The sequence below is a fragment of the Centruroides sculpturatus genome, unplaced genomic scaffold, assembly GCF_000671375.1.
Source record: "Centruroides sculpturatus isolate CEXI.00-Female unplaced genomic scaffold, Cexi_2.0 scaffold175, whole genome shotgun sequence".
NCBI classification, from domain to species: domain Eukaryota; kingdom Metazoa; phylum Arthropoda; class Arachnida; order Scorpiones; family Buthidae; genus Centruroides; species Centruroides sculpturatus.
Genome location: NW_019384486.1, coordinates 755,565 through 774,064, shown reverse-complemented (window position 1 = coordinate 774,064; position 18,500 = coordinate 755,565). Strand labels below are relative to the sequence as shown.

General features: G+C 30.6%; 1 protein-coding gene and 1 long non-coding RNA gene across 3 annotated transcripts in view; one reads left to right on the top strand and one right to left on the bottom strand.

Moving 5' to 3' along the window:
- Positions 1–18,500, bottom strand: part of LOC111621612 — a 52,086-nt gene that overhangs the window by 8,682 nt on the left and 24,904 nt on the right. The gene's annotated exons all lie outside the window — the stretch shown is intronic.
- LOC111621611 (septin-7-like) overlaps positions 1–18,500 on the top strand; it is a 51,091-nt gene that overhangs the window by 21,762 nt on the left and 10,829 nt on the right. For both annotated transcript variants that reach the window (XM_023363803.1, XM_023363804.1), the window contains exons 4-10: positions 1,749–1,849; positions 2,017–2,151; positions 2,231–2,348; positions 4,100–4,192; positions 4,268–4,364; positions 12,584–12,635; positions 16,410–16,520. In XM_023363803.1, the coding sequence (XP_023219571.1) occupies positions 1,749–1,849; positions 2,017–2,151; positions 2,231–2,348; positions 4,100–4,192; positions 4,268–4,364; positions 12,584–12,635; positions 16,410–16,520 (707 nt within the window). The remainder of the gene's footprint in view (positions 1–1,748; positions 1,850–2,016; positions 2,152–2,230; positions 2,349–4,099; positions 4,193–4,267; positions 4,365–12,583; positions 12,636–16,409; positions 16,521–18,500) is intronic.

The window sequence follows — 18,500 nt, the reverse complement described above, 5'->3', positions numbered from 1 at the left end:
ACCAGACATCATACTCATTGACAAACACAATAAAATCATATACATTATAGAGATATCCATTCCAAACACTCACAATACAGTAATATCTCGACTTATGCTACCCCGACTTACGCGAACCTGGAGTTATGCGATTTTCAAATCTCGTCGATTCATCTTTTGTTTGAGCGCCACGCAACTCTCGATTACTCCCCCCTACACTATTGTTCAGCTTACATGTTCGGACGTGTCATGCGGAATTGACACATAGCTACAATTTATTTTGTGTTATTTATTTCTGTGTTTGTTATATCTACGGAGACTCGAGAGACTCTATGTGGTGATTTCTTGTAACCGTGAGCGAATCAAAAGATGAGATAAGATTAACGAGAACATTTATTAGCTTACATACATCCGACTTGGATTTTACACAAATTGCGAAATTATACCCTGACTTACGCGAATTCGACTTACGCAGTTATCGCTCGGTCCCACCTATCGCGTAAGTTCGGGGTATTACTGTATACAAAACACATTCACTGAAAAAAATAGAAAGTACACAGAACTTGCCCAGGAAATAAGGCATCTGTGGAGGATGGAAAGTGTGCTTATTGTACCTGTCATTCTCTCCTGTACAGGTGTGATACCACACTCACTACACAAAAGCCTGAGAACATTACAATTGAATAGAAATACATACATCACACTACAGAAGGCCACTATATTGAATACATACCACATTCTTAGGAAATTCCTGAATACAGACACTGACACACTTATTTAATTTTTGTTTTGTTTTGGTTGCTATGCCTTGACTCTGGTTTGGCATAGTACACAGCCACCGGTATCAACCGAGTATAATCCACTAAATACTGTATAATAATAATAATATACATGCTAAAATACTATAAAAATAAATAAATAGCTTTTTTACTGCCTCTAGGATAGAAAGAGTTAAATGTCCTGATAAACTTGCTGTCTAATTAATTATTTTATAATTTTATTTGTAAAATTTCAAAATGTAGTTGTAAAAAAATATATGTGTGTGTGTGTGTGTTTTTATTAATTTATTTTGTTTCTTGGAACTTGTTCATAAAACTGTATTAAAGTAAGTAACTGTAAATTATATTGTTTATATAAGAATTTCAGTTAGTAAAAACCTCTTTACACTGTTCAGGGGACCTCCAAAAAATATAAATTAATTTTAAGGAAATGTTTATTATGTTTATTCCATTTTGTTTTTACTCAAGATACTGTGCACTATATCTTTAATTCTATGTAAAGTTTTGAAAGTTAGAGATACAATTAAAAAAGGTCAAATATCAAAGAATTAGTGTTAAAGAAGACAATAAATAATTTAGGAGGATTAAAATATCAAAGCACATAATGCATGGAAAAAGTTACTCTAACATTATAAAACTGTAAAAAATTGTAGATTTCTGAGTAGCGTCACCTACACTATTAAAAATTTATTTATTTAGTTTTTATTTTGTCTTGTTTTTGAAATCATCACTTTAAAAATTCTGTATTTATCAATAAAAATATGTAAATTGCAGGAATATAGAAAAATGTTATTTATGGGAAAATTTTACATAAATTGTAGGGAAAAATTCAGGACCAGAAAAATATGATGTAAATTGTGGGAAAATGATAATTCCAGGAACATATACACAGAGTTTGACTGTAATACACTATCAACCAGTTCTTCAAAAAAACTATAAAATATAATAAATTGTCAAAAAAAGACACTTAAAGTTCTCAACATTTTTCAGGTAGAAACAACTAGGGTGCTTCTTTCAGAGAATGGTGTAAAATTAACATTAACGGTTGTAGACACTCCTGGATTTGGAGATGCTGTAGATAATTCAGAATGGTATGTTTATTATAGTAATTTTTGAAAATTTAATAAGATTAAGAAAAAACATGAAATTATGTTAAGTTTCATAAGTTAGTATATCAGTCACAAAGTGATGCATTATTTTTAAGTTCTTGTTGGTTTAAAATTTGCTGTTATAAACATTATTAATTATATTTTAATAGTTGGAAGCCAATACTTGAATATATAAATCAAAGATATGAAGATTATTTAGAAGCTGAATCAAATGTGCAGCGAAGTTACATTTCTGATAGACGAGTACATTGTTGTTTGTATTTTATTTCACCATCAGTATATGGGTATTTGTTTTCTTGATTTATATTTTATTGATTTCTTTGAAAGTACATAAAATTAATGTGCAAAATTTTATTTTAACAGATTGAAACTTCTTGATATTGAATTTTTAAAACAATTACATGACAAAGTAAATATTATTCCTCTTATTGCCAAAGCTGATACAATGACACTAGAAGAATGTGAACTCTGTAAAAGAACTGTAAGTATATTATAATCTATACTAATATTATAAAGAGGTAATGTTTGTATGTATGTATGTAAGTTTCTTTGCAGCAGGTAATCTCTGAAACTACTCATCTGATTTCAAAAATTCTTTCACCAATATTTAGAATGGAACCTCAGGGTGGACATAGGCTGTATATTATTCCGATAAACATTCATATAAATTAAAAAATATAATCTAGGTTAAGGCTTTATGTCCAACAGATGGCGCTACAAGTACGACGCCCTAAGTTTGCTTTTCTGTGAAAATGAACTAAAGCAGATCATCTTCTATCTACCTATATAAATAAAAATGTAATGTTCATTTGTTCCTACCGATTCCTTTGAAATTTTCACACAACGCTGCATTCGAATACACACGTGTTTTTATATAATATACATGTCGAAATTCCCCCCCACTGAAGGGCGATGGTTAGGATTAAGGCTTACCGTAAAGAACTCTGCTTCTATTTATACTATTTTAGATGCGATTTTTTTGCGTTTTTGATTGCGTTTTAATAGGCTATGTCAACAGAATGTACACTAAGAAGGGATTTTTCGATATTCCCCCGAGGGGGAGAGGAACAGAATTAAGGCTTACTATGAAAAACTTGGCTTCTATTATATTATTTTAGATGCGGGTTTTTGCGTTTTTGATTGCGTTTTAATAGGGTACGTCAAGAGAATGTACACTAAGAAGAAATTTTTCGAAAAATTTCCCCCACGGGGGAAGTGTTATAAATTTATAATAGATACATTTTGAGCCACAACAATGCGTGGTGGGGTCTGCTAGTTTCTTATAAAATGATTTTTTAAACTGTATAACTACATTAACAATTCAGGTTTCTTATAGAAATCAGAAGTTTTATTAAATGAAAAACTTTTTAACTGTTGTCATTATCATAATTTTTATATTTGAGTTGATAATGAATGATAATATAACATTGAATATTTTGGAAACATTTTACTTTTAATAACACTTTTCTGATTCTTGAAGGGAATGGTTTATTTGTTGAAAATTTAAGTAATTCTAGCAAATCTATAATAAATTAAAATTAAAATAGAAGACAAACATATATATGTATAAAATATATGGTGTGTAAAAAATTTTTTCATAAAAATTTACTCTTGGGTCCCAAGTATACATTTTTATCATGATTCAAAATAGCATTTCAAATATCAAAGATGTGTTTTCAAGAATTAAATTTGTGAAATGATTTGTTTTCCACTTAATGTGAAGCTCTGTTACTTGTCTGTTTATGACACTAAACTAGTAAAATTTTTACTGGAAAATTTGGTGGAAAGTCAGGGAATGAATGGAAAGGCGAACCCTGTTAGAGCATTTTTGTATAATCAGATTTTTTTTTTTTGTCATGGACCAAAAAATGAAGAAACAATACATCAATAGCTTACCTCTCAACTGGAAATGTTTCTTCTAAGAGACTTAAAGCAATATTGGATCATTGGATATAAAGAAACTTAAGCAATATTGCAATATACACAATATATCCAATGATCATGTGCATTAAAAAGCAAATGTTTAAAAATATACTTGTAAGATCGATATGGTTACTGTAATAAATATCAAAAATTCATTGCAGATAATAATGTGATTGATGCATTGATATATTATTAAATTTAAAAAAAAAATAATAATAATAATAATAATATTTTTTACATGTGCGTGTTGAAATAAATTTATTTTATATATTAGTTTTTAATTTCATATTAATAATTAAATTTATTTAGATTTTAGGACAGTTGGCAAAACATAAGATTAAAATTTATGATTTTCCATCATGTGATAATGATGATGACAACAAAACACACAAAATTATTAAGGTATGCTACTTTATAAACACTATTATTTATTATTAACTTTTTATTAAGATTAATGATTATGTATCTTTTTTATAGCAAAAAGTTCCTTTTGCAATTATAGGAAGTAATGCACTGATAAATGCAACTGGTAAACAAATAAGGGGTAGAAAATATCCTTGGGGAATTGCTGAAGGTAAATATGTATATTAATTTTTCTTTACTTATTGAAAAGTCAGTTTTTTTCTGGAATTGAAATTAATTGAACATAGACCTGCATCTCATATTAAAAACTAATATAAGAATTCATAATTTTATTGATATTTAGTTTAGTTTATTAGTCTCAAGGGGTGATTCCCCAAAACCAATGGAGCCATTTTTTTACAAAAACCAGTTTTTTTATACTATCTTTTCAGGATAACTCCTGACTATTACAAAAATTGTCAGAAGTTATTCTGAAGTTTTTGAAATATTATTGCAAGAAACTTACACATTTTGATAACAGATATTCTTGACAAATTATGAAATTAAACCAGAATAATTTTCATTTATTTTCTATCAGAATTAATATGAGACATTTCTTTACATTCAACAAATAAATGAAACATGTTTTCCTTAAAAAAATAATACAATTCTTTATATAGTAATTACACTTACGTGTTATGGCATTACCAATATCAACTTTTAGAGTATGAAAATGTTCACTAGTACTTACAGTAGCAAAAAGTTACCATCATCAAACGAATATCAAATATAACAGCTATTGAATTTTAAGCTTTTGAACAATTTGAAATGAAATACAGCACGTGGATGGAATATAAAATGAATTCAAATTAGAATGATGTTCTAAAAATATGAACGGCAATAATGAGTGGTGTAATTTTCTCAAGATTACATAGTGAGCAAAAGCAATAATGATTACACAAAAAGGAATTAAAGCTATAAATTGAATCGCTTGAACAATGTAACCCATAATTGTGGGATTTCAAGGGTTGGGGTGTTGCATGGAGTTGTAGCTGTTATGTAGAGGTTCTCCCAAATAAAAAATTCTTTCCGATTGTTGCACCATTTGAGTAATTTTGTTTGGGTCCAGAGTGGCTGATAATTTTGGTCAAGCACTTTTTTTTTTTTGCTAATTCCATTGATGGCCTACTGTTTCTGATGTCCTCCTGATGTTATAGGAAGCGAGAATTTAACATTCTGGCCGTGGCTCCCATGTAGCTAGTTTCTTCTCCTGACAGAGCATGTTTTAGTGGAATTTGATAGATCCCAGATTTTTCATTCATAATTGAAATTTTATTCTAAATTGAAATATATCTCTGTCATTGAATAATAGTCTTCTTAGAGTTGGTTTTGGGGGTATTGGTAAAATAAAACTGTTCTTTCTAAAAAGATGTGCTGTTTTTAGAGAGATAGGGACTAAAAACTGTATTGGAGGATGTGCTATTTTTAGATTTTTTTTGTTACTAAGAAATGATTGTGGAAATAATTTATTTTTGATGCAATTTTGAAGGAAATGAAATTTAGATAGAGAATATCCAGCTTTTTCATTGCTCTGTTAATGATTAGTAATTCTTTATCTGCTAGTGCAGTGTTTTTCAACCTTCTTGAATACGCGACCTCTTTACAAGTTAAAAAATTCTGGCGACCCCCCTAGGGCCACATTAAAACTATATCAGTGATTTTAAAAACTATGTATTTAATTTTCTTTCTGTTGAGATAAATTATTGTTGATTAAATTGAAAATTTCGGAAGAATCGACAATAACTTAACACACATAAAGTATGAAACTTCCTTTAATTATAACATTGGGCACAGGGTGCTGTTGACCTTTTTTTTAAGATCAGAATTTTCAGCTTCTACTTTTCTACTTTTTCTATTTCTTTCTGCAAATCAGCTCAACACTTTTACGGCTATGATTTTCTGGGTTGGGCCGTACCCGCCCACGCCCCTCCCTGGCTACACCCATGGTTGAGACCTACATATCGATCAAAAAACCAATTGTACTGTAAAATAAACAGGTACAGCCTTCTCGCTGAAATTGTAGTTTTTTTAATGTAGTGTAGGACCTACAAACACTTGTCTTTTTCTTTTACCCACGACCCCCCGTGTAAGGCTTCGCGACCCCCTGGGGGTCGCGACCCACAGGTTGAAAAACACTGTGCTAGTGCTTGGGTGGAAGGGAGAAGGAATGCCCTCTGTATAAGGGAAGATGTAGCAGAGTTCATGAAGTTTAATGGCTGAAAGGCTGTAGCGGAGATAATTTGTGGTGCTTTGTTGTTTCTATGATGGACAAAAAATAGAAGATCAGGAGATGTATGAATTTTTAGATCTAAGAATGAGATTCTGGCATATTGTTCTTCCTCTACAATGAACTTGATCAAAGGATAAACAGAGGCCAATGATTGAATAAATTGTTCTGTCTTCATTAGAACCTTCCCATGCAAATAGCACGTCATCAACATAACACAGATACATAATTGGATAACAGATGGTCATGGGGGTGTTGAATATATGATGTTCTATGTTCCTCATAATAAGTTCTGCTAAAATAGGTGATAATGGGGAACCCATTTGGTGTTCCCTGTGTTTGTTTATATATTTTTCCATTAAATTGAAAATAATTATTTTCAGTAATGAGGAAGAGAGCTTCACACAAATGTAAAACATGTGATGTTGGATAACCAGAATTAAGAAGCAGGTTATTTGCAAGCTTGATGGCCTCAAAATATGGTACTGATGGATATAAGGAAATCACATCAACTTTGTACAGTCGGTACGAGTTGGTAGGGAGGTTTTCTAATTTGTATAAGATGATTGATTTAGCATCCATAGAGGCAGTGGTCACAAATTCAGAAGGTGGAATTAAAGCAGTAATTTGTTTTGCTAGTGCAGCTTCTAAGTAGTATGTAGGATGGGATCATTTGTTGTCTAAAGTTTTTAAAGGCCAAGCAGGTTTATGCGGTTTGACCTTGAAAAACAATCTAGGACAAACAACATTTGTTGGTGGATTGAGAAGACTGACTAAGGAATCTACAATTCCTGGAAGTGCTATAATTTTACGTGTCTTTCTTAATATTGTAGACGTGGGGTCCTGTTTTAGTATTGGGTTGTTCAGAAAGTAAGTTCGTTTCTTTTCCGTGGAAAAAACACATTTTTATAATAAATAAATATTTTATTGAATTATATATCAGCCATTTTGGTCAAATACCTGTTGTCATTGTTTCTGGTAGTAGCATAATTTCACATTCATAAAAGTTTTGATCATTGCTTACAAAAAACTGATCCAAGTGATTTTTGACATTGTCAATTCAAGTAAATGTGTTACAGTTAAAAAAATTTGTATAGACCAGAACAAGTAATAATCTGAGTGTGCTCAATCTGGTGAATATGGTTGGTGTGATAGCACATCCCATCTAAGTTATAACAGTTTCTGATGAGTTACCAAACTTGTGTGAAATTTAGCATTATTGTGGTAAAACACTACGCCTGTTTTGTTGATCAATTGTGGCTGCCTTTTCTGTTTGATGATATTACTCAATTTATTTACTCAATGGCAGTACACTTTCGAATCAATTGTTAAATTGTCTGGTAAAAGCTCCAAAAAAAAATTTCCTTAAAATCCCACCAAAGAGAGCATCTCTCTTTAAGAACGTGCAGAACCCATATATCAAGCTTTGAAACAAAACCAATTTGTTTCAAAGTAATCATAAACAGTTCAATTTGACAAATTTAATCTCTTAGTGATTTCGTGTGTTGTTATTCGGAAGTTTGCTTCAATCAGTACCTTTATTTTGTTTTCATTGGCTTCAACTGGCCATCCAGAACGTGGTGCATCTTCAATATTGAAATTGCCAGAACGAAGTTTTGTAAACCAGTTTTGGCACTGTTTTTCTCTCAACACATCATCTCCATACATGTACCACAATTATTTTCTTGCTTGAACAGCATTTTGCTTTTTGGTAATAAAAAGCAAAATAATGATGCCAAAAATGATGCTTTCAATCTTCCATATTTGATGGGACACAAAAAATAAACAATTGCATAGAATCAAACAAAATTTTTTACAAATAAGCCTTAAAATGCTAGCTGTCAAAATATATAATGATAGTACAGTTTAGAATGAAAATGGGGGGAAATACAACTAATCCATCTAGTGGTAAAAAAATGAACTTTCTTTCTGAACAACCTAATATAATAGACTTTGATTGTTTGAGGAATTCATTGGTTCTTGATAGGAAGTCTTGATTTTTGCATTAAACAAATCTTTACCTGATGACGGTAACTTTATGCTACTGAAAGTACTAGCAAACATTTTCATACTCTAAAAGTTGACGTTGGTAACGCCACAACATGTAAGTGTAGTTACTATATATTCAAAAGTTGGCGTGAAGTGTAATTTATATTTTATTACAATTCTTTATTTAACATTACTGTAATGAAGATTTAAACAATGAAAAGAATTATCTTTTGTTTATGATAATAATCTGTTTATACTAGCTGTGGAACTAACTAGTCTACAATTTATTATAATCTGAGAGTAACAATGGACTTATATTGTGACATAATTTTCCACTGAATATTTTATTATTAAATATTACTTCAGAAAAAAATTTTGAACTGTTAAAAAACTTAGATAATTTACTTGACCATCTGTTTCTATTCTTAAATATTTTTGTATGTCAAATAAGTCACTGCATTTTCATTGGCATAAAGATGAGTTAAAAATCTCATTGTTATTCTCAAGAAATCTCCCTTAACATTCCTATTATTCAATTTTTCTCTTGCTACATAATCTAGAACTGAAAAATGCAGTTACAGTATCATTCTAAAAAGTTTTGTCTATACTTTCCATACTACTAGATTGAAATAATTTGAATTTTGAATTAAAGCATAAAGTAAGACGGAATATTATAGAAGTAAAAAGAATTTTTGACACAAATGGGTTTCTTTTTCATTTTGAAAAAACTTCTTACAGATTATAGATGTATCTATTTGTTTTTTCCATCAAATAACTTGAATGCTTTCCAAATGACCCAATTGATAATGTAATTTCCCTAAAATACCATTTATTTGACTTTCTTCATTTTGAATTGTTCCTAAAGATCATCTGAATAATTACACAAAGTGAAATTTTAGTAAATGAAAAAAATTACAGTATACAGATGATACAGTCAACTATTAAATCTTTCTTCATTCAATTCCAGATCATCATTTATATAAAATAACATAGGACTGAGATGGTCCCCTGTGGGATTCCTATCTTAACTTCAAAAAGATTGGAGTACTCTCCATTCTGATATATAATAGCTTCTATATTCAAAAACAGTTCATAAATTATTCTAATCAATTTAACACTATTCATTAGGATTAAGTTCTACATACAACTGTACTTCGGGTGAAGTGAAACACACATGACAAAGTCAATAAAACTTGTAAATAATCTGTATCTCTTTTTTTCTAAAGTTCATTGAATGAATAAATTATCTGTAGTTGACTTTAATTTGCTTTTCATAAAAATTACTACTAAATATTTTGGCATTCCAATCATTTTTGTAGATGTGAACAAAATATGATTTTCAACATTAATATTAAAACTATTGGTCTATAATTAATTGGATCTGATTTTTCTGCTTTTTTTTAATGAAACAACACACACAATTTCTTTCCATCAACCAACAATTCTTCAAGAGGAATACTATTGAACATTTTTAAAACAAAGTTTTTCAATAATAAAATATAAACAAAATCCTTGTAGAATATATAAAATATACTAATAAAGATATGAAGAACTTTATCTTTTTCAGATGTAGATCCTTTTTTCAATTTATATATGTTAATTTTTAAATCCACATCTTAATTAAAGTCTAAAATAGAATCATTGTCTGAAAATCCAACCTAAATTTTAGAAAAAAAATCATTCTTTTTATTATAATTTGTTTTTTTGTGCATTTTAAAAAAAGTCAATCTGATGTTATAGTCAAAAATTTTGTTCTATTTTTTAATTATTTTCCAGAAAGAGAGATTACCTTTCATGTTTACAATTTTATTTTAAAAAGTAATCTATTACTAGTAATTTCATTTTCTTAAAGATTTTTGAATTGTTTCTTAATTAAATATAATTCATCAAATGAGATTTTAATAAAGATTTTCTATAATCAATTAAACAGTTATTTTTTTTGCCTCATTATAATACAATCCTTATCAAACCACAGTTGTTTGATTTTATTAGCATTTATATGAAAACTTTTAATTAGTTTTATTTGAATTGCAGCTTCATAATTCTAGGCAATTTCTCTGTCATTTCTTTAATCTCCCTTCAAATTGGCAACACTGTGCATAATAAACTAAGGGCTACCAAGAATATTATTGCTTATTTTCAAACATCATGTGTACCACTGTTGAATAAGAAATCACAATCATCAAGTTTATTTAAAATGTTTATCCAAGCAGAGCAATGGCTTTGATACAGAAAGAATATAGAGTCATTGTACACTTTTCAGCTGCAGGATGAATGAGACCATTTGATATTCATTGACAGATAACTGCAGTGTATTGTAGAATAACATTTTATTGATAGTTGTCATAGACTGAAGTAGGCATTTTTGAAAAGTATGTATTTTATCTATTCCTTGGATGAACTGGATTGAAACAATGAACATATTCACAATAACAGATGTCACAGAGGACAAATTCATCTGTTTAGTGAATCTTAGTCACAGTTCTGTCCAAACTATCTTTACTACTGAAAGAACTGTGTGCAGTGGGTCCTCACCTGAATATCAATCAGAAGGTGGATCAGATGATTAGAAATACAGGTTGGAAATGAAAAAATTCTTGTCATGAATTGTAGCTGATGATGAAACTTGGGTGCACCATTTTGAGCCTGAACACAAACACCAGGATCTCAATGGAAACACCTTAGATTCCCTCTCCTGAAGAAATTCAAGTCCATCAGAGTGATGCAGGAAAGATAATACTGATGGTGTTCTCTGATCAAAATGAGGCATCTCCTTATTGAATTCCTAGATAAACAAAACACAGCCAATTTTATGATAGGAAATTCTATGCTCTCTAGGCAAGCAGTTGAGTCCAAATGGCCTGGGATGCTCTCCAATGATATTATCCTTCTTTACAACAGTACCTGCCCTTACATCATCAATCTAATTAAAGAACACTGCCATTGCCAACACTTATCCATTTCTTCATTTACAATTCTGATCTCTCATCTTGCAATTTTACTATCTTTGGGGTACTGAAGTAAACTTTATAAGGATACTGATTCATGTCAGACAGCAAATTGAAAGAGGTGAACCAATTTTACAAGAAAGCAATTCTCTACTTCATAAACAAAATTGGTGATATACTTTGCATTTTATATTGTATATTAATGGATTTTTTGACTGGCCCTGAGAGAGTTGTAAAAATAATAAAACTTAATAGCATTTAATCCTTTATACATGACCTATTCCAAAAGTTTCTGTATGGTAGTAATGGCACTATCTGTATTGAAGTCACAAATTCTGTAAGTTTGATTGAGATCCCTCTAACAATTGTTTTACCACAGGAATAAGAGTATCAAGAAATTCTTTGTGACACTTATGAAGAAGTCACAATGGATGAAAGAGCAAACATCAGATTCTGATAGGCAAAATGTTACAGAACCATTAGTAATGTTACAGGAGGTTTATGGAGGAATAGAGACATAAACTGATATATGGGATAATGATTTAAGTAGTTTGTGAAGTTTTAGAATGTCTATGTAGAGAATCACTGGCTGACAATGAGTGCAGTGGGAGAACATCAACCAATTGAACAGATGAAACTATACAAAAGAGTTTGTTCCAAAATAATGGAGATTATTAGTTGGGCATTACAAAGCATTTGCTGGCAAGAAGTGATTGGATTTATTCTCAATACCAAATGCAAGGCAGCTGATCACTTCTCCTTGACAATACTCCGGCTTACAAGTGCATTGCCATGTGCAACTTTCTTACTTCAAACTCAGTCCCATCCTTGATTATTCATCATATTCATCAGACATTACAACACCTTGTAACTATTTTTGTTCCCAAAACTGAAAATGAAGCTAAAAGGAAAATAGTAACACTATTTTGGACATCCAGAAGGCTTTGATTGTGACTATTTCACTCATCTAAAAGGAATATTTTCAGCAGTGTTTTCTAAAATTATATGATCATTGCAAATATTTACTTATTTGGAAGGGAGGTATTTTAAATAATTGTAAATAAAAATTTATGATTATTACTTTACAGTGTGTGTTTTAATGAAAATTTGGAAAATTTTTGGACAGACCATATGTTTGATTTTAATCAATATGTAACTAATTTATCAATGTTACATGACAAAACATTTAATAATTGGTATACAATAAATATTTCATTTTAATTGCAGTTGACAATTCAGATCATTGTGATTCACTTACAGTGAGGAATCTCTTATTAAGGTAAATATTATTATGATTTTTTTAATACAGGATGTGCCAGAAAACCTTGACTATTCTCAAATATTTATAATATAGCAAAATTTAACACTAAATATAAGTTATTAGTACAGAATAGTCATCATTTCATGCCATTCTAATATGCATAGAATACTATTTTTTTAAGGCTTCAGTTATTTATTAGAGTGAGGTTGTGCTGGCAGTAACACAGTTTATATAATGGCAAGTTTTAAGAATTCAAATTTTGTATATCATATCCATTAAATGCCATCTACTATTTCGTAAGCATATTTCAAGTCATTGTTGCAAATTTCCATATTCTTACCTTGATAGTGTACTATTTAAAACTTCTGTAGCATCAAGTTTTGAATATTCAAACTGCGTGCTATTGCACAAACTCTCTTTAATAAATAACTGAAGATTCTTTTTTTAAAAAAAGCAAAAAATTACATATACAGTGTAATAATGTGTAATAAAATGGCAAATATTGATGATCAGTTCTGTGTTAATCAATTACATTTAATATTAAATTTTCTGGACATTATGGACATATGAAAATAGTCAGGTTTTCCTGTCACATCCTGTGTATCTATTTAATTTTTTAATAATATATTTCTTACTTTGAATAATCAATTTAAAATTGAGAAATCAACTCATAAAATTTAACATATTTATTCTTGTTTATTCTTCTATAATAAACAAGTAACAATGAAATACTTTTTGAAAAATAATATTGGACTTCACACCGAATATTGGATAAGTAAAGTTGAGGAAATTATCATCTAGGCGTTAACAACCTACAGCTATTGCTACAAACAACTAGCGCTTTCAACGAAACTATTTTCGTCTTCTTCAGGTTGAAAGAACAGTTAATAACCTTCAAATTCAAATTACAGCAATGGCAAACCAGCATTGGAATAAAATCAAAATAGAACAAAAACAGAGAATTTGAAAGACACGCACTTGATGCCGACACGCATGAGCAATAGAATATTTTGCGAGAATGCGGAGCTAGCGAAGTATTTTTAACCTATTGTATAAGTTGACCCACAATGAAGGCACATCCAGCATGGGGGTGTTGCATGGATTTAGCACGCTGGTAAATAGCGCTTCCTATATATACAAGAGGTTCCTGCTATCACACTGTTTGAGAATCCCCACTTGGTCCCACATCAGAGTGTATTGATGTTGCAACACCAATCTTGCCAACTCGGTGTCGCACCTACCCGTGCTAATAGAATGTTTGTGTTCAGAGATGTGGCAAGACAACATTCTGGATGTCGCTCCGATATACTGGGTATGAGTACCAGATGTTGTACTTTCCAATGGGAATTCGTCAAGAAAACAAAAGAACTAAAACCGGACTACCTCAAAAAACAGCAACAAAAACCAAATGACAATAGTCCAATCCACCAAACATCGGAAAGTGAAACAGATGAAGATAGCAAGGACGGTTCCTGATCGTATATGCCTTGTACAGTACATATAACTTCCCCTGTTTTACATTAATTGCTTGATATTACCTTATATAAATTGTAAACATTAACCCTGAATACTGTATGTATGTATTGCCACGCCATTTTGTTTATATGGTTTCCATGCTATTATTGGATCGTGTAACCATATTTTGTTTTACTTAGTGTGTTGAGGCATTGCAGGCACCCATGGTCACTTCCTTCCTCTCTCCTATCTATCTAACTTCCTCTTGCTGCTTATCATCTTACCTTCGAACCTTCTTTTCGATTCCTATCTAAACGAGCTAAGTCAGTCAGCTAAAAGACCGACAGCTCTCTTACCCTCTTTTACAAATTACAAATTACTTTCCAATGGGATGGAATACACTCCAGACTGCTCTAGCACAGAAAAAGGATCCCTGCCATTGCATAACATTCTTCTAAGGTTTGGCTGCGGCGACACTGGCAGGAAAAGCGCATGCTGCCTAAAAATACGGAAAATGCGGCCAGTAATACGCCCACAGAATGGTAATGGGGGCTGGATTATCGTACATTCTTCTGAGGCCTGCAAAGTCGTGTCAGGAAATAGAGAACCTTTAACCTTTTTAAGGATGTACCTGTACTTAGATCTAGCGTAACCCGCTGCACTTATAGCTTCAAGCTCGATGTTGACAAGACCTTGATTGGAAGACAACAAAAAGGCCTTCTAATTAGAGGGGCAATAGCTGCATTGACACTGTGCCGCGGTTGGTACGCTGTGGCAGGGATTAAAGGAGGTATGCTGTTGAACTTATGGAATACAGAGAACACTATCGCACCCTGGGCTTTGGTGATGTTTAGATCTAAAAACACAATTTCATCTCCCTTTTCCTTTTCCCAGGTAAACTTGATGGTAGAATAAGACTTCATAAGATAACTTTTGAGAATATGGAATTCCTCTTCCATGTGTTGCCAGGCTACTAAGATATCGTCCACGTATCTAAGATATAATAGCGGGTATGCTATGGTGAGAGGGAAGGTAGACACTCTTTGCTCCACATGCCTCATGAGTAATTTCGCTAATATAGCAGAGAGCGGAGAGCCCATAGGTACCCCTTGTTTCTGTAAATAAACTTTCCCATTGAACCGAAAGTAATTATTTTCCTTGATAAAAATCAAGGCCTCTCGTATTTTTGCCTAACTAAAAGTGATCAATGGAAGCCATGGTAACTTAGACACATTAACATCACAAAAACTATCTTTAGTACTGCTTTGATGTAGGATTGCTAGGCACTTGGAATAAAATCTAGGACAAAGTGAGTTCTTCCCAAAAGATACTGGGACACTTTAGTTTCAGAGCATGCAATAGATGTGTGTTTTTACTCTGCCAGTGACAGAAGTACATTTAAAATGTGGAACAAGAAAAATATACTTCATAGTAGGAACAGTTTTTAGAGTAAAATTATCCTGTTGGTAGATGATAGTCAGAAAAAATTTGGGATAATCCTGGAAAATTGGCACATATGCTAACCCTACTTTGATATATGGTTTGGATGCTAATAGAAATGCATAGTTGCAGCAGGTATTTATTTTTGAAGATGGTCTTCTGTAAATACTTGTACTATTAATTTAAAGAAAGTTAGTAAAAAATAAATCAAACTTTTAATATATCTTGTATAATTGTTAATTAATAACTTCAAATGTCTTATATATATATTAACTTTCTTTAAAACAATGCATTTACTTTTTCATAAAATTATATTTACAAATATCTAATTTATCTATGTACTAGCAGGTGGGCCCAGCATTGCTCGGGCAAAAGTAACAATAGCGAAGATTAAGATTATTGCGTTATAGTCAACCTTACCCGTTTTCACAGAATGCAAAAATTGGATCCCCCATTTCCAGACTAATTAGAGAATTTTTACATGGGTCTAAAAATATCTTCAATTTCCTGCAAAAACGAAAACCAACTGCACTTTGTCTTAAAACGTCGCTTTCTCTTAACAATTCCATTGTTACGTAACACGTTCATTGTTGACACTTCCATTGTTAACACTTTCATTGTTACTTAACACTTCTATTGTTGATGGAAGTGTTAAGCTTAATCCTGTCCCTCTCCCCCCAGGGGGGGCATTTCGAAAAATCCCTTCTTAGTGTGCGTTTTCGTGACGTACCCTAACTGTGTACCAAATTTCAGCTTCCAACTCCTAACCGTTTGGGCTATGCGCTGATTATTATTATTATCAACTCGTCTCAATTATATATATAGATAAGTAAAAATTAAAACAATGCTGTAACTGAAAAGCTTTGATAACTCATAAATTTCTTACTATTTTACCAGGACACACATGCATGACTTAATGGAAGTTACAGGAAATGTTCATTATGAAAATTTTAGAAGTAAAAAATTAGCTGGTGCCAGTGATGGCAAATCAGTAAGAATATCTAATAAGTAAGTTTGAGTTATAATTTTTATTCTGTTTTTTTTGTTGAATTAATCTGAAAAGTATAATTTCTCTCATTTTTGTATCATTGCACTAATTTAACTTAAAATAATTTCAAGTAATATTGTTTAGCTTAAATATAAGATTTTTTTCCTTTTTTATTGCAATGTGCTGTAATATAAACATTATTTCATTATCTAATAATATAAATTTTTATATTATAAAAATTTACATTATTAGATAATTACAAAAGTGAATAAAAAAATTTATGAGAAAACTATTCAAAGATTTTAACTTGTATATTTTTAATCCTAGCATTATTTACTTGGTGAATACCTTTGTGAACCATAATGCATTAAATTTTTTAAAAGGAAAAATTCTTGAAATAGTATAAAAGAAATTCTACCTAATTTGTGATAACATATTAAGAAAAATTAATAATTAAATTTCCTTTAGGAAAGTATTGTAATGCAAATTATGTCATTTTGTTTAAATGGTTGAAAAAGAAAAATTTCTGCAAATATAAGAATCATCTATAATGTCTCCAAGAGAAGGAAAAGTACAGTTTGTGGTGGGCATGTGAATATGATAAATACATGTTGATTCAAGAGACAATGATTTATCTATTACATGTTTATTACCACTGATATTTGTGGCAGAAGGAATTCTAACAAGCTTTAAACTTTTATACCTTTGCAATCACATTTCACAGAATGTATGCACATGTTAATTTGGTGACTTGCATGTCTCCATCTCAGTTTTTTGAAGCAACAAATAGATGATGTCTCCATCAAAGAGTCAAGACCCTGATCACATGCTTTTCACACAGTGAAAGAACTGTAAAAAATTTTGGGCAAGCCAAATTAATCAGGATAAATTGCATAGAGTCCAATAATAATTTTCATAAAAATAAAAATTACATATAATGATGATAAAAATGATACCTCTATCAGAAATATTGTTTATGAAGAAGTTGTGTTGTACATTAAATTTTTGGGCTGCAATTTGAAAAAATTATAGACCTATAAGGAAAGATGGACAGACAACAGTGGAAATTTAATCTTGAGAATGGAATTAGATAGATGAAAGACAAGACCAGATATGGAAACCTTAGGGGACAGGAGGTCCCAATTAACTATATATGAACTTCAGATACAAATTGGAAGTTGTTTTATTTCAATTAAAAAATTCCCACTGAAAGGTGTTAGCAATGAAATCATGCTGTTCATCTGTTTAATGGAAAAGTGTGATGTACAGGGGCAAGCCACACTAATTTGAGGTGGGAAGCATATATTTTAAATTTAATTAATTAAAAATATGATTAATGATTGCAGCCCAGCATTGTGACGATGTCAATAAATAATTGCTCATTTCATTTAAAATAATGTTTATGGCATTATTCTTCAATAAAATATTTTACTCAGTAATTTAATTTAGTTTCACTTTATTAAATATGACATAATGCATCATTCTTGACTGGGATATTTAATAGTACATTTTAAATAAATCCGACATTATTTGAATTAACATTATTACTGCATCAACCTTAATGCAAATGATTCTGTTTACATATAAAAAGAATAAATATAAGTTTTTATATTTACAGATAAAAACAAAAATGTAAGATTGACGTAATATATAAAATAGTCTTCACCAAGCAAAGTTATCTGTATTTCACTATTAACAGAAAGACTTAAAACATCTATTTACTGATATCAAACTAACTTATTACAGTAATTTTCAAAATAATTTTTTTTATAATTGTATTCATATTTCATTTATTGTTTTGGAAATGTCAGGAGAAAAAAAGCATTGTTAACTTTATGATGTGATGTATTTGACAATTATTATTATTCCCAAAAAATTACCTCAGTAAGAGGTTAGTGTTCATAAAGTAGATGTGTGTTTGACACTAGCTAAAATAGTAGACTGTGAATCAATTAACTGCAATTAACTGTTTTACAAACTGTAATTAAAACTCTTAAGTT